Below are 21,996 nucleotides of genomic sequence, written 5' to 3'. Positions count from 1 at the left end.
TCCGTTCAGTCGCAGCGACCGCCGGACCCGCGCCGCTCACTTTGTGACTTTCCTCCCCCCCACCCCAACAACAACAAGCAAAAAGCCTCCAAATTCATTGAGGGCATCGCAGACCGTCTCCTCCTGGCTCCATAAAAGAGCGCCTCCGTCGCCTTGTTCCTCCCCCCCTCCCCGTCCTTGCATTGTTTGGGTTTTTGTTTTTTGTTTTTTTGGTTTTGTGTGCCCACTCCAGGCATCGAACCGCCGGACTTCTCCCGTTGACTTCACACTCTTGCAAGGTAGGATGCTGTGCGTAAAAACCCTTAAAAATGTCGCTTTATTATTATTTTTTTTGGCATTATTATATTTCACAGGGATTTCAGCATTATCCAGGCTGGTGCGTCATCTTTTTTTAGGTTTTCCGAGAAGGATTAGAGGTCTATATAAAGGAACCTCAAATTAAAAATAATCTGTAATCTAGTAATTGCGCCTCCAGATGTATGTATATGTATATATTTGGCACACATGGGATTAGCGCGCCTGGGTTCACTCACACATATGGAGCCCGGCAGGCTTTTGGATTCATCAAAAGTGAAGAGGCAATCAGTGGTTTATGTAATCCTCTGTCTGCGTGGTTTTGCGTGTATTTTCTCGGCTCTAATTGTCACCAGTGTGGGTTGGCTTGGTGTGACATGGCACGCTGTGGTGTGATGAGTCCTGGTGCTGATGTTGCAGGGGATGTGTGTGGCAAGAAGATGATGATGATGAAGAGGAGAAGGAGGGGGGCACTCTTTAACCCATCCCCGGTGGGGAAGCCACTTCACCCCCCCTCCTCAAATCAATGCAGACATGAGCGCAATCTGCCATACCCCCACCTCTCACCCATTTCTAATCAACAAGGGAGGCAGGATTATGCTGAAATCCAGCGAGTCGTACCCTCAGATTGACGCGTTTCCCCCGCCTCACCGGGGCTCTGCCTTCCTCTCAAGGTCAGTCCCTGTTGGCAAATCATGGTTAAGGGATGGCGTTATGTAACACCCCCACAGCCTGGCTCAGGGGGGCAACACTCATCCCTTGCAGCATGACCGTATCTCTGGGTTAAAAAGACTGCCCCTCCTCTGGTGGAGCATAAGGTGTGTGACTCAGATTTAGAGTGATGCTCTCTCGGTGAAGTGACCCATTGTGTCTGGTCCCCGGGCTTGAAAAATACTGAGGATGCACCAGCCTGTCGCTGCGCAAAACGGTGCGCTGCATGAACTTAACAGGGTGATGAGGCAGGGCTGGGGTGTGCTCACTGTTGTCAGTTAACACAGCATCATTCTTTGGCTTTCTTTGACAAAAAGTTAAAGAAAAACTCTGATGAAAATGGTGTCTTTAACATGTTCTTGTGTAATTTTTCTCATGATAGAGGACACATATAAAGAAAACGTAGCTATAAATTGCATTTCCGAGCTTATTTTTGTTGAAATCCTTGGGAATCAGTAGCAGATGAAAAAATACAGTTTGAGAAAGAGTGTATTTGGGATGTAGAAAGCACGGTCCCTGCTCTGCTCCATTCTGATGGATCCACTGGTAGACAACTAGATCCATATTCCATGTTTTTCAGACTATAAGTTGTATACTATACGTTGCAGATGCAAAAAAAAGCATTATAAAAAGGAAAAAAATCTTGCATAAGTTGCATTTTTGGGACATTAATCTCCGATTCTTCTTCTGCTTTGCTATGGGTGGCAAATACTAAAACACACAACATACAGTGCCCTCTAGTGGTTGTTGCTATTCATTTGTTTAAACAAAAATCACATATAAGTACCTCAGTCTACCTGAGTATTACTATACCTGACTATGGGTCGAAATCCCGGCCAAACAATGCAAAAAAATGCAACTTACACTCAGAAAAATACAATATGCCTTCAATTTCCTCGTCTCTGGCTAAAAAATGTACGACTGGATTACATTGCTGGATTGCTCGCCATTTTTGTTGCACCTGTAATGTTCGGTTGGGAGTGTGCCGGGCTGTAAGCTAGCGGGACAATGTGTAAACCTGGGGTGTCCAATGTCAGTCCACGAGGGCCAGGCTCCTGCTGGTTTTCCAAAAACCCTGACTTATCTGCTGCTGATTACCTGGATCAGGTGTGTTTGGCCAGAAAGGAGCTTCATTGGCAGGTTGGTTGGAAAACATGTAGCACACCGGCCATCGAGGACTGACTTTGGACACTCGTGGTGTAAACAGAGAGCTCTCAGCAACAGGGAGGGGAAGGGGGTGAAGCTCTATCATTGATCCCACCCACAACTCGGAGGGGATTTTTATGAACTACAGTTGCTTTGCAGAAACTATGTCCTAGAAAACAACATTTTTTTGGCTAAAAACTGAATAAATATGATTAAAAGAACACTGGGAACTCTTTGGAAAAAGGTCAAAAGACAATCCTACTGGGACTTCAAGGGAATTTTTTTAGCGTCTTTGAAAATTTGGGTTGCATTGTTTGGTCGGGCAGCCTCTAAGTGTGACAAGTCAAATAGGTTGCAACAAAATAAACTGAAAATCTATGGAAATATCTGCCAATGCAGCCCAGTTATGGGAGCAAAAGTGGGCCAACAGCTGCACGCAGCCCAGATTCAGAATCAGCCCCTCTGCTTGGATGAATGACAGGAGACGGCGTGGCGAGGAGCACATGCATTATGAAGCAGCCTCAGCTTTAGTAAGCACTTTGTGAGCATGACGCAGGAGGATGACCGTTCAGCTTCGCATCGGAGATCCATCTCCTGTTGAAACGTTTGGTGGGGAAAGTGGGGGTTCGTGCATTTGAAAATGTCAACACTCGTGACGCAAGCATGAGCTGACGGAGAAATTGGCCTGCTAACACGTGGCGATGATGCATTTGCTCGCTGTTGTGTTAAAGGTTCACACACTTGGCGTGCACACGCAAAGACACAGAATGTGTCATCTTTACCAGGATGCATGTGTGTGTCTCCTCCTACAGCTGCTGCCTTCAGCTTCAGCCTATCTTGCAGCAGAGGGAGGATTATTTGTATCTTCTACTCTGAGACATTTTTTCAGAATTTATTTTTCTGTTTATTTTTTTCGTTAAAAGATTAAAAAAAAACCTAATTGTCATTTAAATTCTAATATTGAAGATCAATTTTTAAAACAGACCTGCACCTGTCAGATGCTTCTCAGACAACCACATGAATTTATTTTGAAAAAAATAAAAGAGGACAGAATGAAAAATTGTTTGCTTTGCTCCTAAATCACACAGAAAAATCCCCAAGCAGCAGTTTAGTCGATTTCCACAGTGAAACGGCAGCAGATGGATGGCAGCGTCGGTTATGAATGAGAAAATTGTTCTTCTATTTATGACCAACTGGACGGACATGAAGCCTAGGGCGTTACGGAAACATAACTGGCCTTCCCGGACTCTGAAAGCTTCTATTTGAGAAATGAGGGTATTATTTTATCTCAATTGCTTTAATTTTTTCAATTTTTTTCTGTTAAAAAGCTACTGGACAGAATGCAGTGTGTTTGCTCATAGGCTAGAGAAAAAAAAGTCACATCTCTCGCTCAGGGCTGTGCCGATACCTTCTTTTTTTTAGTCTTCAAACTCTCTCCTTTGGGGGAATCATTCGTATCCTTTGCATCTTCTTCTACTAACTACCTTCATAGATCCAAAAATATCCTTTATTATCTTCTTCGAGGCCTCCAAACTCAGCATCTTTCTACAAGCAAAATCATTGTTCGTCCTCTCAACCAAACCATCATAACCTGCTTCCCTGTATTTATCTCCAAAACATCTTCCATGAGCTGTTCCTCTGATGGATTCATTATTGATCCTATCCATCTGTCTCAAAGAGAACCTCACCATCTTAAGGTCTGCCAACTCCAGCTTTGCGTCAATACCCGTACATACTGGATATTCAGGCGGATTCTTGAACCGTCATTTAGCCCATGGTTTTCACGCTGGACTGTTGTACGTGATTCTAGTGCATGCCTGCCACCTCTAGTTGGAAAAGGATAGGTGCGAAATGTCAAAGTGGTGCCTTTCCTGCCAGTCTTACTCCAAGTATTTTCTTTCACAGCTCTATTCCGATATATGATGTTGCAGAGTTCCAGTCAAACACAAATTACAATGATTCATTTCTCCTCCACGATCAGTTGGCACTTCCGTGAATTAAAAGGGACGCTACCAAATCTGAGTCCCTGATTGGTCAAACTTCAACCTGGTTTAACTTGAGACGCCCGTTTAATGGCTACACGTTATTTGCAAAGAGCCTGAAAATGTCTTAAAAATGTGCAAAACGGCTGCATTTGGAAGGCCAAAACGTGCATTGATGGGCAATATCTTGAACTTTTTTATGGAAGTGGTTGCTTGAACACGATGTGAATGTAGTGTTCTACACCTTTCCTTTCCTTCTCGATGATACTCTTGTCACACCTGAAACCTTGAGTCCCTCTTGTTGCCTAACTGCTTTTCACGTTGAGGTGCTATTTTAATGCATTCAAAGGATCACAGAGCATTTTTCTCGGCTATGGATGAAAGTGTTGCTTGTTTTCACACTTCAACTCAAATTGTTTAGTAGATTGATACTAAAAATGTCTCACCTCTATGTGGTTTGCTTTTAGTTGAGCTGTAAAAAAAGAGCCTCATTCCCATTTTCACATTAACAACAGCTGCTCATTCAGGAGCAGGAATGCAAAAAACAGACAACCACTTGGCAGTTTACATTTTCTGAGAATCACACCAAGATTCATTTGCAAGATGAGATGCATCAGTTAGATTTCTAGACTGTTTCCAGTCTTAGATCATGTTGATACTTGATAATAATTTTGCTTTTTTAAAGTGCATCTTGTCTCTTCTGGACAACATGTTCAGAAAAAAAATTATCTTTTTCTTAAAAAAAAAAAAAAGTCATCCTAGATTAAAAACAACAACAAAAAAAACACGTTACAGTTCAAATGAACTTTTCTCACTTTAATAAAAAAAATACAGTAAATGGTACAGGAATACATGATATAGTGTGAGGGGTGAAACTTAGCAACACAGTTGGAATACACCGAAAAACAAGTTTATCCACTAATGAACAATTCCTGATTTAAGCTGCATGGAAGCTTTAAGCCTTTACAACAGGATTGGGCTTCAGGGCCACCATCCTTGTAGTTTTTAAGAAAGACTCACTTTTCTTATTTTTTTGCAGTCTAATTATATGTTTCTGTTAGCTGCAAAGGCATGGTGGTTGGATTATTCAAAACTCAGATTATGGAAAATATACATACAACTTAGAAGACAAATGAATTAAATACCTTGATGTCTTCAGTCGTTTACAGACAAACGGTAATAACCATCTTGAGTCTGAAATTAGCGTCATGATTAGTATCAAATTGCTTTTTTTCATTGGGCAAAGTTAAGTAAAGATAAGAAGTTCAGTAAATTGTGTAAGTCAACAACCTGCTATTGAACCGAAGTATATTTATTGGAGAATTCTTTCTCGAAACCAGGATTTGTTTGTTTGTTTACTTGTTCAGTTCCTGGAGTGTTTTGAGCTTTTTATTTTTTTTATTTAAGCACACTATCTGAAGAAATCCACTACGCTTGGACCAAACAATATCGTCAAAACTAATTTCCCTAAAATAACAAATTTAAAAGTATTTGTATTCTATATTGTATCTTGATTCCTCTTACCTGTAATCTTTATTCACCTTAGATCTTTGCCCCTGAATAAATCACTATGGTGTATTTTTAATAAATTCGATTAAACTTTTTTTTTTGATACATACGGATATTTTATTCATAATTACCAAATTTAGTTTTTGAATTTCCTGTTCAGAGACGTGCAGCATTTGAATTAAACAAAAGTTTTGTCTTAAAAAAACATTCAAATTAGGACCTGAGACGGACTGGCCATCTGTGCGGAGTGAAGAGCTCTGTGTGCATCATTGACTTTATAAGACGACTGGACTGAGTGACTCCTCCCCCCTTGTATTTCAAATAGGAGGTATATTTTGGCTTCAAGAAGCCAAGACTTCTGTAGAACAATAAACAACTTTTAGTCAGCCATTATCAGAATAACCATTCTTGCTTTGCTACCTTTTTTAAAGATGTTCTTGCTCATTGTAATTTTTTTTAATGTAATTTTTTCCGTAGTGCACGTTATTCAAGTTATAAACCGGCCAATCAGAAGCCTCAATAAAAGTGGTACCTGCTGACGAACATTCGAAACATTCGACTGATTTAACTTTGTGTAGACTGCCTTTAAGTGATGAAGGTGCAGACTTCCAACATGCTCACTCTTGATTGGCGAGAGTGGTTGCCATAGAAACATTGTCTCAGCCTGAGTAGGACCATTCACTACCTACGGACATCATCACACTCCAACATGGCAGCGTCTATTTTGCAAAAAATGGCGATTGAATTTACTTTATTTCGTTGAAACTAGAAGTAAGGTATTTTCTATGGGTGACGTCGGACTTGCTCAATCCAGTTTTTATATACAGTCAATATTAGCGACCCCATGACCCTGCACAAGAATAAGTAGGTATAAAAAAATCAACACGGTCGCAGTAAAATGGGTACATATGCCACGACTTTGCACTCTGAAATACCGTGTATAATATGCGCCAAACACGCTTTTTGCGTGCATATGATACGCAATGGTAGAGGATAGGTTGCGCCGGCGTACGTGGTCAGAAATCCTCCGGCTCTTTTCTAAATGACGTCGTTCCTGGTTAAGGTTAGGATTACGGTTATGGTTAGGGTTAGAAAAGCAAATTGTTCGGTTGTGGGGCTGTCTGTGATGCTCACGCCTCCACCAGGGGACGTGTCAAACGTGAAAAACAGACTTTAACACGTTTAGGACCGCGTGTATTATATGCACGCAAAAACCGGTTTTGGCGTATATTATACACGGTATTTCCCCAAATCATGGCATATGTACGCATTTTACTGAGACTGGGCTGAAAAAAATAGATAAATGGACCTCAATTATGTTGTATTAATCTGTTAACATATTTTGGAATATGTTAGTGGCTTAAAAACTTTCAAAATCCTTATGTTGCCACTTAAACATTTAAATAAACTGTTATACTTTCTTCACTGTTTATTAATGATATAGAAGCTGAATACAGATACCCTCAAAGTCAGGACATAGTCCTGCTCATTGGTTGATAAAATGTCTTGTCTCCAAAACTTGTAATGACAACAACACAAAGACAGCTAACACAGCTAATGGGTAGTGGTGTTGAACGGTGTTTTTAAGTGTTATTTACAAGGTTAGGAGTTTGTGTTATTACAGTAATGTTTGTTTTAGTACTATCAGTCTGTTTTAAATATGGTTGGGAATTATAGGTATTGTGAATACGCTAAAGCTTCTAACGTGGCTAACATGTAGCATGTCACAAACAAGCTACTAAACTACTTCTACAAAAATATATAGTGCAGGACTATCTAGTGGCCTGGATTTTAAAAGTAATTTGGACACCATGCTCACTACTTTTCTTTTTTCTAAACGCTGGATATGACGTCACCGATTCCATAAAGTGAAAATCGAATCAATACAACATTTCACAACGTCTATTTGTGACTCCACTGTATTCTGATGATGAAAATGTGGATAATTTGTTCAACTTTGAACAAATTGTTGATTCAGATAGCACTACACAATGGCGAACCCACTTTATAGTGAGTAGTGTAGGAATTAGGAATCCCCGGACTTACTGTTAACGCAGTTAAAAGTCTGATTGACTGACGGACATATCTCTGACTTTTTGTTTGTTCAATGCGTCTTATAGTTCGGGGCACCTTATATATTACATTATTTCAAATATGGACCATTCATTATCGGTCAGCCTTATAAGCCGTTTTTTTTTATAGTGCGGGAAAATGCATGAATTGTCTCAGAGAAACTCTTACCATTCTGTCACATTTATGTTTCTGCCTTCAATCATACAGTAAATGTGGACAGAGACACTTTTGGAAAAATGCCTAGACGTTGTCTCCCTGCTTTATGATGGACTAACATCCAGGGAGATAAAGTTACCTGAAAAGCATTTTCCTGCTGCGCTGTGACTAGAGCAAAACCAATAAAAGATCAATAAACCAACCAGGATGGCGTTCAGGTGTAAATACATCACTACCTTACACTGGTGGTGCCTCACTGCACAGGAACCGTCCCATTTATCATCATGTAAATGGAATTCAAAGAGATGTAGTGACTTTTTTTTTTTTAAATCAATCTCAGGTCACATGGAAAACTAATCCTGCTGGGAACTAAATTTCAGCCCCGGTGCTTCATCAAAGGAACATATGTGGCACAGTTGCAGTACATTAGCTGCAACACCTGCTCACCGCTGTGCCTGCAGGGCAGCTGGCATCGCGCTACGCACTCGCTATTGGCCTTTTAATGCCAAGGAGGTCCAATGAAAGATCATGGCCCAGTCAGAGCGGAAATGCTTTGAACGGATAGGATTTGTTAAGATCTTGCCGAGACCGCAAAGCATTGTGGCTTCGGCGCCATGCAGGCAGAAACACGCATGTGGAGGACAATGATGCAAAAATATTTTCTGATTTATCTTAATGGAGCTTTTTAGACAATTTTTCTACGATAAAGCCTTTTCGTTTTTTTCTGAGTACCGTATTTTTATCCAGAGGATAAGTCACAAAAAATGCATAATAAAGAAAAAAAAGTCACACTATAGTGAAAGTTACACTTTTGAAAAAAAAAAACATTTCATTTCATCTTGAAAGAAAAATCATAGAAACGGATTAGATAACAGTAAGACTGAATATACTAATGTGAACATACTTAGCTTAATGAAATAAAAGAAGAATTGAATAACTAATAATTAGCATAATATATGAACAATTTTTCAAATAACCATAGAATAAAGAACATGTTAACAAGTCAACCAAACTCTTTATATCACTTTAAATATCTAAATCCATTGAATTCTTTATCCTCTGTGTCGTTTTTGAACAACTCCGTTGAGGGCGGCGGTTCTTCTTCTGTGTTGATGTCAGTGCCAAATACGGAAACACACATCCACAGCACCATCTAGTGGTTGTTAGTGGGAAAATAGCAAACAAATTAGCCTTTTTTATTTAAATAAAACAACTAAATCAAATATAAGTCGCACCCCTGGCCAAACTGTAAAAAAAAAAACTGGCTTACCCTATGAAAAATATAGTGGTTATAGTTCAGAAAGGTTAAGTTGTGAAAAGTTAAAATAAAAAAGAAAACAGTAATTAAACAGAAACATGAAGTATTTTCCAAAGACCTGCTCTGTAACCCAGGAAGTTCTACAATTGCATCTGTTTGCTTAGGGGTAATTTTTACAGCTATCTAGCAATCTCTGGCTTCAACTTTCCTCAATCACACATAGGCGAGCCTTTGCGTTCTGCCTTTTTTTTCTTTTTTGAAAGATGCCGACATCAATCATTTGCTTGTGGGCTTGTCCCGCACCGTTCTCTTGTGTGCAGGAAAAATGGGGAAACAGAACAGCAAGCTGACTCCTGAGGTGATGGAGGACCTGGTGAAGAACACGGAGTTTAACGAGCACGAGCTGAAGCAGTGGTACAAGGGATTCCTGAAGGACTGTCCCAGCGGCCGGCTCAACCTGGAAGAGTTCCAGCAGCTCTACGTAAAGGTGCGGCCTCACTCCATCTCTTTTTTTGCCTTAGATTAAATTGTTGCACAGAGAGATGAAAAACATTTAAATGCAAAGTTGTTAAATTTAGGAAGAAAATATTTGAGTAAAAATAATGTAGAAAAAGTTATTAGAGGAAAGTCTATCTATGTGACTAAGATTTTAATTTGTGCATTTATGTGATAAATGATATATGATTTAAAGATATTTTTAAAACTATATGACTGTCACAAAGGACTAAAAACTAATGTAATCAGTCCTATACCAATAACTTTATAAAACTTTCTATCTTAAATTAGCACAATTGTAATACTCGGATGAGAATAATGTTGGAGTTATGTCTCAATAGATTTAGCTCTAAGCCTTTGAAACGACGGGTCTTTAAGTCCTTCAAATTAAGGGTCACCCTCTTTCAAAACGATAGTTAAGAATAAGTGCAGCTTATTAAAACACATTCACACATTATTTCTTATGACAGCACAGGCACTGGTGGGAGAACAACTTTCCACATTTTTAAAGTATCTTTATTCCTCCCCATATTTCACTTTATTTTCTGTTTTAAAAAGTTTTGCTGCTTTGTTTTCTAGAAATTACCTTTGTTTTCTGAAAAAAAATAATTTCCTTTTCGTATTTTGTTTTGATTTCAAAAGTAAAATCTTGATTTTTTTTTATTATCATTGTGATCTTGAATTTTTTTGTGGTTGATTTGATTTGAACTTCAGGGCCTCTGTACTTTTTCCAGCAAAAACTACCCCCCCAAAAAAATCTCCTTTCCATAAACATTTGTAATTTGCAATCTTTCTAGAGCATATTAAAGAGCCTCTCTGTTGCTCTAATTTAATTAAATTTTGCTTCAAATTAACCTAAGCAACCAGCTTTTTTCTTAATATCATCTAGCTGCAGTAAATGAATTATAGATGAGTCCATTTATTTTCTATGTTGCCTGTTAAATTTGAAGCATCCGGATGTTTTCATTGAATAAAAACGTGCCTCCAGGGTTGATTTGGAATTAAAATGTCAAATTTTGCATTTAAATAAAAAAAAGATAATTACACAAATAAATATAGTCCTCTTCAGAGCTAATAGGGCACATTAGGAGGCCATGTTAGCAGCAGAAGTGTTGTCATAACAATGCTCTTTGCAGAAATGAATTAGTATGTGTTGCCATGTTGGTAAATTGCGAGCAGAGGGATGAGAATTAATTATCAGATCTCCATTTATGCTAAAATAGAGTCTGTTTGAAGTGTTATTTGGGCTTTAAGAAATTCCTCCTTTAAAGCTTTAAGGAGGCACACCAGCCCTCTCCCCCCATCCTCCTCTGCTGTATCCGGGCAGAAAAGTGAAAGAAGTCAATATCAAAGGCGTGCAGATGATTATCTTCCCATGCTAATGTATCCCACAGTATCGTACGTCTCCCAAAAAGGCGGCGGGAATTTCATTTAATCATTGGTTCATTTAGTCTCATTAGAGACCAAAGGAGATGGTCACAAAAACAGTGACACAAAGGCTGTGATTACATGCAAATTGCATTCATATGAATCAGAGACACCTTTACTGCTTTGTTTGATGAAAATATGACCTTATATATCTCAATTTTACATTATTTTTCAATCTTTAAGCTGGTAAACGAGTCTCAGAGGAGTTGTTGCAAAACAGCTGTTATCTATAATTGCATAAAAGTAGAGATGCACCAATTATTGTATTTCAAAATAACAGCATGGATCAAAATTAACTTTTTCTTTATGTATTTTCTTGTCTTAAAATAAAAAAAATAAAAACGTTTTAGTGTAAAACAGAATTGTAAAGGACACTGTAGGTCAAATGAATAACAAAAAAGGAAATTGATTTAAAAAAGACCATTTTTGTTTGTTTTTAATCAACAGTTTTCAGCATTTTTTTGTTTATTGATCCCAATTTACTAAATTTCTGTTTGGTTTTATTTTTTCCATCAAAATTGGTTCAGTCTATCCATTAAGAATTGGTATAATAACTCTAAAAATCTTTATCTTTCAATCCTGGACAAACAAGGATCAAACGGCAGTAAAATTTGTTATTTTGAGTCTCTTCTCCCATGACTGGAGCTTTCATTACAATTCTGTTACAGAGCCCATTTTGCTTATATATACTATGAGTTTTCTTGGGATGTGGGAGGGAAACATCGCAGCACCCACTGCCGTTCCATAACCTTAACCACAGGAGCTGTCGCCGGTGACACCTGAGTGACATACGCTCCTTGACATACCGTAACTCTGTGGCAGTTTACGTAATCTCTGAATCAGCTGATCCTGGCACGACAGAAGGAGCTGCTTTTCACCACGACAAGATCAGATGATTTATATCGATTGCATAAACACGTCACTACTTTTCTTCGCTTCAGAATCTGCTGGGATTAATTAATTAATTGACGGTTGAAAAGTTATGGTAGTTGAAAGAATGTCAACAGTGAAGCTAAAGCTTCGGTGTAAAAGGATTAAGCTAAGAGAGATATTAAAACATGCTTCAAATAACGCCACAAAAGTAACCAATGGCACAGAGAAAAGGGTTAGATTTGTTGTTTTTTGGTGTGCCTTCTATAAAGTTTTTAAATCAGCGACCCTGTCGACGAGGTTTGACTAGCTAGATTTATTGATAAACACTCTTTTGAACAAGAATAAACTTTATTTAAACTGCCAATTCATATTTTACAGACTAAAGTGTTGAATGTATGGATAAATGCAGGAAAATACGTTTAAGACACTTATAGCTTTTCATGCTTAATTTTTTTCTTTTTTTTACCCTACAAAATGATGTACGTCAAAAACTTTCAAATTTCATTTTCAAATCTCTTAAGACATAAGTGCTTTAAAGAAAATGTGATTTGCTACATCCTCCTGTTACATTAAGCTAATCTGGGCTGCATGTTTTAACTTCCTGAAAGGCCTCGAGGAAGAAAGCGCTCTTAAGCAGTGTAAGAGTACGCCTCATTCTTTTTATCACTGCTGGGAAAAGGCTTTAGAAGGAAGAGGGGGCTTCTGTTATATAAGGCATGAACAGGCAGTGCGGTCCTTGGTGCACTTCCTCTAAATGTCATCAGCTGAGACCAGTTTAGAAGAAACTGAGATATCTAGACCAGGTGCTCTGGGAAAGAATGCTGTCAGAATAACTTCAAAAATGGAAAATGTGCAAACATCTCTTAAAAATCCACAAAAAAACAACAAAATTCTCCTGGGAAGTAGATGAAAAGCTGCATTTGCAGGTGAAAAAAGGCAAATGGGAGGCAAAGAACAAGCAGTTCAGGGTTTATTCTGTTGAGTTTGACGGGGTGTGTTTGACTATAAGCGGAAAAAAAGTGAGACCTCATATCAGAGGGACATGATGTTCCAGTGAAGAGCGGCTGGACGCGTGTGTTTGTGTCTGTTTGTGGGGTGATGGTGTTGGGGAGGGTCATACGTTAAGTAGGAGGAGGCAAAGCGGCGTGCTTGCGTCAGTAGAAGGCGAGGAACAAAAAAGGGTGCGTGGTGAGAAAAGTAAGCACGCACAAGAAAGCGCTATACATTATTTATTAGCTTTCAAGCAGCAGAGAGAAGTGCATGTTTGTGTGTTGGTTTGCATGCACTGGAATTTTTTTTTGACACTCCCACTCACGCTCTGGCCCACACACCTTTGCACCGCCCACATGTTGCAAACAGACTTGCAGCTGTGACACTTCTGCAGAAGCTCCTCCTGCTGCATTACCTCCAGGTTGGTCTCTAAAAGTCTGTTACTTTTATATATAAAAAAAAAAAAAGATGTAAAATTTGTTTTTCACGTATGCTTTTGTGTGTAGCTTCCAATTTTTCTTAATTAATGCAACCAAAACTAAATGATTTTAATAAAGAAATACTTAGAAATGCTATTTTAATTTTAATAGTCTATATAAAATCACCTATTTGCTCATTTTCCTCATCTAAGTTGTTATCTGGCTCAAAACTCCAATAATGCTCACCGATTTTGTTGCTCCAGTAATATCAGCTTGGGGTTGTGAGGAGCTGTAATCTCCTGGGTAGTAAGTGTAAACAAAAAGATGATGGGATATCAATGTAGGCTTACTTCCCGCCCACAACTAAGAGGTGAATTTCTGATGAACTTCTGTCGTTCTGGAGAAACTATGTCCTACAAAGCGACACATTTTTTTTAAAAATTTTCCCTAAAAATGTCATAATCAGAATTAAAAGACCACTGGAAACATTTTTACAACTAATCAAAAAATGATTCGCGTAGGATTTTAGGTTAAATGCGATTTTAATGTCCATTTTATTCAAACTTGAGTGGAAGTGCTTGAACTTTATTTATTTGTGCAGCCCTTTCAGTACAAGTGGTGTTGTTGCCCAAAAGACTGCACAAAACCATAAAGAGATCAGTAATAAAAGGCTGAATCCAAACTATAAATAGCAGTGGACGTTTGACAAAAATCGAACCCATAAAACACACACACAGAGGGGTTCAATTTTAGCAGTTGCCAAGAGAATTAAAAGCTAGAGAGTAAACGTTCATCTTTAGAAGAATTTTAAAAGTAGATAACGAAAACTACTCATTGTCAATTTAATTAATTCATCTGGAAATAAATCAGTCTTTTCTATTGACACCAGTCTGTCTACTATATATCACACAATGCAAACACGGAGGTGAATTCTGTCACACAAGCTGTGATTCTGTAAAATGTTCTATTTCTAACCTTTACGGCAGATTTGTGTTTTTTATCTTAATACATATCCTAAACCTGTTCATTTCCAGAAAGGCTTTCATTGTGGTAATCTCCTCTGTGTTTTATCTGTCTACGGACCAATTTCTCATCATCATCTGATTTCTTGAATTATCCAGCAACACGGAGACAGAATAATCTGCTGGGCTTTATCCCAGACAAACCAAGACATGTCCAGATTTCTTCAAAAATATGATACTTCTCAGCATGTAAGCATACATTTTTAATAGGTTACATTTAGATGCACATGAGATGGAAGTCATATGATCAAGATATGAGACTCGAGCACTACCTATTGAATGTTTACCAAGAGGTTTCAGAAATAACTATATAATTGAAAGTTACTACACGATTCTCAGGCCAACTGCTCAGGGTGAAACCTACCTTTGCTCAACAGTAGCTGGGTAGATTTCAACATCCATGTTATCACAAATGGGAATCAGGAGATAGATGGACAGATGAACACATTGATCTAGTTTCATGCTTGAGCAGATCAAACCTCATGGATGCATTTTGTGGTTCTACCATTTCTTTATTTAACAGAACTCTAACCAGGGAACACAGTGATTTGAATGAAGAAATACTCAGAAATGCAGTTTTAATCCCCGTTTTCTTTATATATGTCTTCCATTATGAGAAAAATGACACAAGGACATTCTAAAAACACCCCAAACCACCATTTTGCCAATTTACTCACTTGACTCTTTTATGAAAATTTAACTAATAAGCCTTGATATTGGTGGAAAAATATTATATTTTAACAATTTTGTTTCTAAATAAATGGTTCTCGGTTTGATAGGTTGGATTAGACTGACAACAATCACAAAACCTGGAGGAAAGTGTCCAACTGAATGTTTGGTTGAGTGAATGGCCGCAGCTTCCATTTCTCCGTGGGCTCTGGCTTTTAGAGGCTGCCAGTCACCGCCTCTAAAGTGGAAGAGAATCATCCGTGCCAAATCGCATTCAGGCGCTTAAATTGCACGTTGTGTGAAATTTCTGATTCCTGACATGCCAGCCGCCCTGTGAGCCATTTGTAGGAGGATGATGACGCTGGCTGAGTCCCTAACATGATTGATTTTGCCACTGTGGTGTGTATTTTTTTTTGTTGCAGCGTTCGATGCATGCAGAGACAATCACAGACAGCCGGATTACACAGACGCATGAAAAAAGGGTTGACGCTCTCGGTGCATATGTCAACAGCACTTTGTTATGCCTCTTTGTAAAGGTAGAAATACAAAAACCGTTTATGTTTGAGTTGTGTTTTTAACGGAAATGCATTTTAAGCTACATTTGAGTGAAACAAAACCAACATTTCGAAGTCCTCGCTGTTGCTTAAAAGCATTGTGGTGATGCAGGCGCTTGCTAAAACACAGCTGCTGACCTGAATATACATGTATGGATGGATTCCGCTCTGGTGCACTTCGCTTGCAAAGCCTAGAGGCTTGTGCTGCTGACGAATGTGGCGTGAGTGCCCGGATCTTTGCGCGTCCACCACTGACGGGGAGACTCCACGTAGGCCCCCTCCGCTAAGCGTAGACAGACAGAAAGAAAGAAAGAAAGACAGATCGACAGATCATGGGACCAAGAGATATGCTGGTAAATGAAGTGACAGGAGCTCATTGACATCATCTGGCCAACAGCTGGTTTCTGTGAGGAAGCATATGGTACCTAATCACCGGAGACAAAAGACAGACAGAGAAGATTGAAATGCAAAGTCAGATTGACATGGAACACTGACTGACACTTTTCAGTAGGACTTATTTGAAAACACTTTGTGTATTATATAGTCATGCAACATAGTGCATCCAGAACCTAAGGCATTTTTATTGCGTAACTTTTTGTCATACATTGACTGCTGTACACATCAGAGCTGAAGGGGGAGGGTTACAAATCTGTATGATCAACATTTCCTGGCACCAGGGGGTATCCGATGCGCAGCGGGTCCAAGTTGGGTTGTATTACACTCACTGGCCATTTTATTAGACACACCTGTCCAACTGCTTGTTAACGCAAATTTCTAATTAGCCAATCACATAGCAGTAACTCAATACATTAAGGCATGTAGACATGGTCAAGACGATCTGCTGCAGCTCAAACCGACCATCAGAATGGATAGAAAGGTGATTGGAGTGATTTTGTATGTGGCATGGTTATTGGTCTGAGTATTTTAGAAACTGCTGATCTACTGTAATTTTCACCATACATGTCATTGTCATACATGTTAGAATTGGGTAGAAGCTGATCAATTCACAAGTCAATAATCAACCAGAAAAAATTTAAGGGATTTTACCTAAATAGGTGTCCATAATCAGAAATAATAGGCGATGGGGAATCGTGGACCATCCAACACTAATGTGTACAGCAGTCAATGTATAAAGCTAAAGTTTATTTTCAAAAAACAAAGTCCATAAGTAGGCTGATAGATCACTTTCAATTAGTAGATCGCAAACAATTTCTTTCACTTATTAATTGTAAAGTTATTTATAAATGTGTATTTACTCATTATAAAGCAATAACACTAACAAATGAGGGAGAGAGCAACAAACAATTTAAAATTAAAGGCATTGCTCTTGATAGTAAAACATTGATTGAAATACCGACATGTCCATCACAGAAACATTTAAAGGGCTTTTCTATTGTTTTTGTTTGTTATTGTAGAATAACGTATCTCCACCTAAGTTTTTGTTGTTTCCAATTGGCATTTATGCAATAATAGAGAATATTTAGGCTATTTGACCGGAGCTTCTTTTTAGGTGTCCTGGACACCCTGAAGCCAATCAGAATTGAGTATTCACATGGACTGTGGAATTAGCAGTTTTATATTCATATCTATGTTGGTTTGTTGAAAAAAGACAGTTGGAATAATTCATAAGTCACATTTTTGTAAAACTGTCACAGTATGTGCAGATAATGGTCTATCCTCACCTCTGGAAGATAATTTCATTTATATTTTGCCTTACCATGTGTAAAAAGTATTATATAAATAAAGATTGATTTGATTAAAAAAGTGGCCAAAAGTGAAAGCCTCAGTAGTTTTAATCCATTTTCAGTTCCCCTCTGGGACCATTTGGTAAATAAACTGCTTAATTTCCCTATTGGAGCAAAGTGATAAGCAGAAAGGTGTCACGTCCCATTTTTAGTTTTTAGTGTGACCAATAAGCTAAATTGATTTGATGGTCAATTATTGTAAGAAACCTCGCTCCTGGTTTCTAATGAACCCCCAGCCACTAAACAAAAGTGACCACAACTATGTTTAAATGCACAGTTTCTTCAATAAATGAGTCTTGCTGTGCAACTTTAGCCATCTTTATAATAGTATGCCAAATCTGCTTATTTGGTGTTTTTGTCACCAGAAAAAAATGCAATTTACACTTTATATTCATCCACCACAAAACTCTGTGCCAAACCACCTATGCGAATCAGTGGTTCCACTGTGAGGGTCAATGTCTTCAAAACATGAGTCGTTGGAACCTCACCACATGTTGTTTTAAGAGTATAGTCAATGCACTTGGCAATGGCTACGACCAACATCTTCTCACTCCCAAGTCATCACATATGGGCGGCCGTAGTGCAGTGGTAGGGCGGTCGATTCCTGATTAGGAGCGAGCGGGTTCAACTCCCGCCTTGCCCGCCCATGTGTCGAAGTGTCCTTGGGCAAGACATTGAATCCCGAATGGCCTCTGGTGGGAGGTTGGCGCCAGTGTTTGGCAGCGGAGCCACCACCAGTGTGTGAATGGGTGAATGGGTCTGTGACTGTGAAGCGCTTTGGGTCCTCGAAAGAGGGTAGAAAGCGCTATAAAAGTATACGCCATTTACATATTGCCGTTTGGTTAAGGACCCCTCCATGTCACTTCTTGATATTTTGGGTGTCCTCAAATTGTCGTACTGGCTGTTCCCATTAAATCACGGGTTCCCAACCTCCGGGCCGTGAACCAGAACCAGTAAAGTACCGCGACCCGTAGCACAGTGGTACCCAAACCAGGAATCTGTAGCCTAAGCCTAACATGACCCCGTACCAGACGCGGTACCAGAAGTGAACTAGTACTGGGTTAAAGTTACGTCCCGAGGGTTGCGGACCCTTGATTTTACAAACAGCCAGCATGTCAAAAAACAAGTTGGGGACACCCAAAATGTCAACAATTGACGCGTAAGGGTTCTTAACTAAAAGTTAATATATGACGACTTGTTAGTGAGAATGTGTTGCTACGACCTACTGCCCCCAGCATGCCTGTAGAAGAAAATACAGTATGCATTAACATTTTCACTCTGCAGGATCACCAGGCGGTCTACGACCTCGATATTTTTTGTGGTTCCCGCACAGTTTTACCACTATTTTGTCAACAGACAGCCCATATCCACGCGTAAGGGCAGTTGTAACAAAGCATTAGCTGAAGTGAAAGGGATTCTTCTGGCTGATACTAACCTCAGAAAAGCTTTTCAAAGTTGTTCATTCTGTATGTATTCTGAAATCTCTACCTATAGGAATGTTCCACGCATCATTTGAAAAGGTTGAATACTTTTAAATTGTTCACTCAGTCTATAGTGGCATCAACATTGATACATTTATGCTACCATAAATGATCCCCCAGTACTATTTTATGGGTGGATGCTCACTGACACAGTGGCTTGAACTCTTGTTAATCAGTTGAAGGTCATTCTCGCTGGCGTCCCTCTGCACCGCGGGATTTGAAAGCATCTCTCTCAGGCCGATAACCTTGTTCCCCGTTCGGCTGTGACAGAGCACGCATTAATACTAATACCCAGCAACTCAACCTGAATATGATTTTACCCCAGAATAGACCCAATTATCTAACGCGGTGCTCTGAAAGGCGTTCTCTAACTTCATCTCCTCCTCTCTCACACCTCCACAGCAGAGGTGGCACTTGCCAAAATTTGCTGAATAATTCAATTACATATGAATCCACAGGGAGGTGCCGCAAGGAGGCTAGAAAACAGATGAGAGGTCAAAAGCAATTCATATCTCTACATCGAACCATCTGTCCATTAGTGCTCTCTGTTTTTCTGTATCCAGCTCTCAGTCTAATTTTTTTTTTTTTTTTGCCTCTGATCGTTTTAACACATTTGAGCTCTCCATGGTGACCTCCTTCTAATGTGCACTTCATATGCAAAGACTCTGCGATTAACACCCGTTCTGAAGAGTCGGAGAGAATTCATGATGGAAAACTACATTTTGTCTTTGTGAAAATGACAGTTTAGCAATTCAGCGTCAGATTCGGATTCCTGCGTGCCGCACAAACTCCTCAGTTACATCCTCAAAACTGAGTCATTTCATCCAGAGTTGGTGGAGCTGGTCCGTTGAAGTTTGCTGGAATCTTAAAACAGAAAATGATTCCTGCGTTTGTGCTGCTCCAAGACATTTTTTGACGTCGACAGAAAGTATTTAATGCCTTTCAGAAGCTGTTAGGAAGCTGGATTCAGTGTGTGCGACTGTGTTGGGGGAACAATGGAGAATGGCATCAGAGCTACAGTGATGGCGAAAGTTATTTTTAGAGCACGCCAGACAGAAACTGTCTTGGACTGAGTGGATAAGACATGAGGGGAGGCGAAGAGGGTGAGAAAATAAGAGAAATTTCTGCGAAATGTTGGAAAGAAACAGAGGAAGATGATAGACAGAAGGATCCCCAATACACTGTAAAGTGTTCATTTAGTATATTTTGTTATTAGTAGCAGGTCTATCAAAAATCTATTGATTTATTGAGATATTTTCTATTTATTTTTTTGACAAGTGATGTTAATTGTCAGTCTGAATCAAAATATCTTCACCCCTCTACAGGGATGGAGCTGGGAAGGGGCGATTTTCGGTCAATATTACTAACATTTTTGACAAAGATTCAAGAAATCTTCAATACAAGCTTCTTTTGGCGTTAGAAATAGGACATCAGCTAACAGATCTGCTGCTTTAATAATGATAAAATTAATAAAACTGGTTGAAATGTGTATTTTTGACAGTTTTATTTGTAATGCTCTCATTTGCCACCATTCAAAAGGCTTCTGCCCCCTCCCCCCATATAAGATGTTCTAGTTCTGCGTAATCATGTTTGTAATCGTGATTGTGACGTGGCGCTTAATAAAAAAGAACTGTTAAACTGGTATAGAACGGTGTTGCTCTGAATCATGGGTGTGTATATCCTGCTAACAATCAAAAATGTAGCTCAAAGTTTGTTGAGATCATGGACTGAAGTCTGGACCTCAACAATATTGCAAAAATTCTGCAATAATGGGGCAGGACAACATAAAAAAAGAGAGTTTTTATTAAGTCCACAAAAAGACAAATCACATATATGTTTGTTCAATCCTTTAACATCAGAGATGTTATACCTAAATAACACGTTTTGACCTACAGTAACTGAGCGTTTACATGACCAATGAAATCAGCTGATTTTTGTCGGTTTCTAGGACATATTTTCTGCAGAGCAGTAGGAGTTCCTCAGAAATTCACCTCTGAGTTGTAGAACTTTTGGACTAAGCCGCGCCCATTTCCCAACCATCCACTCACTCCCACTAGCTTACGGCCCCTCACATCCCCAACCTAACATTACTGGTGCAACAAAAAGGGCGAACAGTATTGGAGCTATCCAGCCATACAGTTTTGTAACTATGTGACAGCTAAAAACTTTTTTCTGTCTGCTCCTGATTCACAACATTGAATAAATGCAATTTTAATCTTAATGTTCTCTATTTATGCTCTCCAACGTGAGAAAAATGCCACGGGAACATGTTAAAAACATCTTTTTTTTTTTTTTTTAAAGTAATACTCTCAAAATAAAATATTACAGTGGACAAAAAGCAAAACTAATGAAAACTTTCCCATCTGTTCGATTCGAGAAAGGCCACTGAATTAAAGCTGTTATTTTTCCTCAGAAAAAAGAAAGGAGAGAAAGAAGTGAAGTGAGCACTTTGTGTCAAAGAGTCTTGTTATGCCCAAGGCAAACTGAGTCACCAGAGAGCAGACGAGCTGCCAGCACCTGAAAGAGGAAGAGAGAGGCTGCTGCTCTTCATGGCAACACATTGTGTTCAAACACAACAACATCAGAGCAGAGAAAATTACAGAAAAAGTCAACTTACACTCATAATTTCTATTTTACTGTGACTTTTGAATCTTCGTGTTGCAGTAAAAAGTGTGTTTTCTTTACCCTTAAATTGACAGAAAACACAAATTTAGACATTATACTATAAAACTTTTGGTTACTTCTTTGAGGAATGTAATCTAGCAAACATCTCCACATAGATTCAGAGCTGGGACCTCATGCAAACATCCACACAACACTGAGGAGTCGTGAATAATGAATCCACGCTCTGCAGGGAAAAAGGCGAGGTTTGATTAGTCATGTGTAATGGAGGCACAATATGAAGTAATGAACCAAACTCTATACATCCAGGGAAGGCTGAAAAGAGGCTGTCATGTGGTATTTCATAACGTTTTTCTTCCTCACGACATCTTTCTGGGCTTTGTCTCTGATTTTATTCTTCCACTCCGCTGCTGTCTTTTAGCCTCGGCTTGGCAGGAGACGCGCCAGGCCTGAATTTTTATTAAAAGCTGTTTCAAAGTGCACAAAGCTGCTGTGGGTTCATCTGCCAGGCACTGAAGAGATGAGCAATTTGGGAACCACCACTGTCAAGCAAAGATAAGCAAGCAGGT

At 39.1% G+C, this 21,996-nt stretch overlaps 1 protein-coding gene across 1 annotated transcript in view; it reads left to right on the top strand.

Annotated features, from left to right (window-relative positions):
* Nucleotides 1-27: 27 nt before the first annotated feature.
* vsnl1a (visinin-like 1a) overlaps nucleotides 28-21,996 on the top strand; it is a 33,147-nt gene continuing 11,178 nt past the window's right edge. The window contains exons 1-2 of the mRNA XM_024291884.2: nucleotides 28-278; nucleotides 9,450-9,616. Coding sequence (XP_024147652.1) covers nucleotides 9,455-9,616 — 162 coding nt within the window. The 5' untranslated portion in view covers nucleotides 28-278; nucleotides 9,450-9,454. The remainder of the gene's footprint in view (nucleotides 279-9,449; nucleotides 9,617-21,996) is intronic.

Source organism: Oryzias melastigma, linkage group LG24 (genome assembly GCF_002922805.2).
Source record: "Oryzias melastigma strain HK-1 linkage group LG24, ASM292280v2, whole genome shotgun sequence".
In the NCBI taxonomy this organism is placed as follows: Eukaryota; Metazoa; Chordata; class Actinopteri; order Beloniformes; family Adrianichthyidae; genus Oryzias; species Oryzias melastigma.
This window is presented reverse-complemented; position numbering and strand designations above follow the sequence as displayed.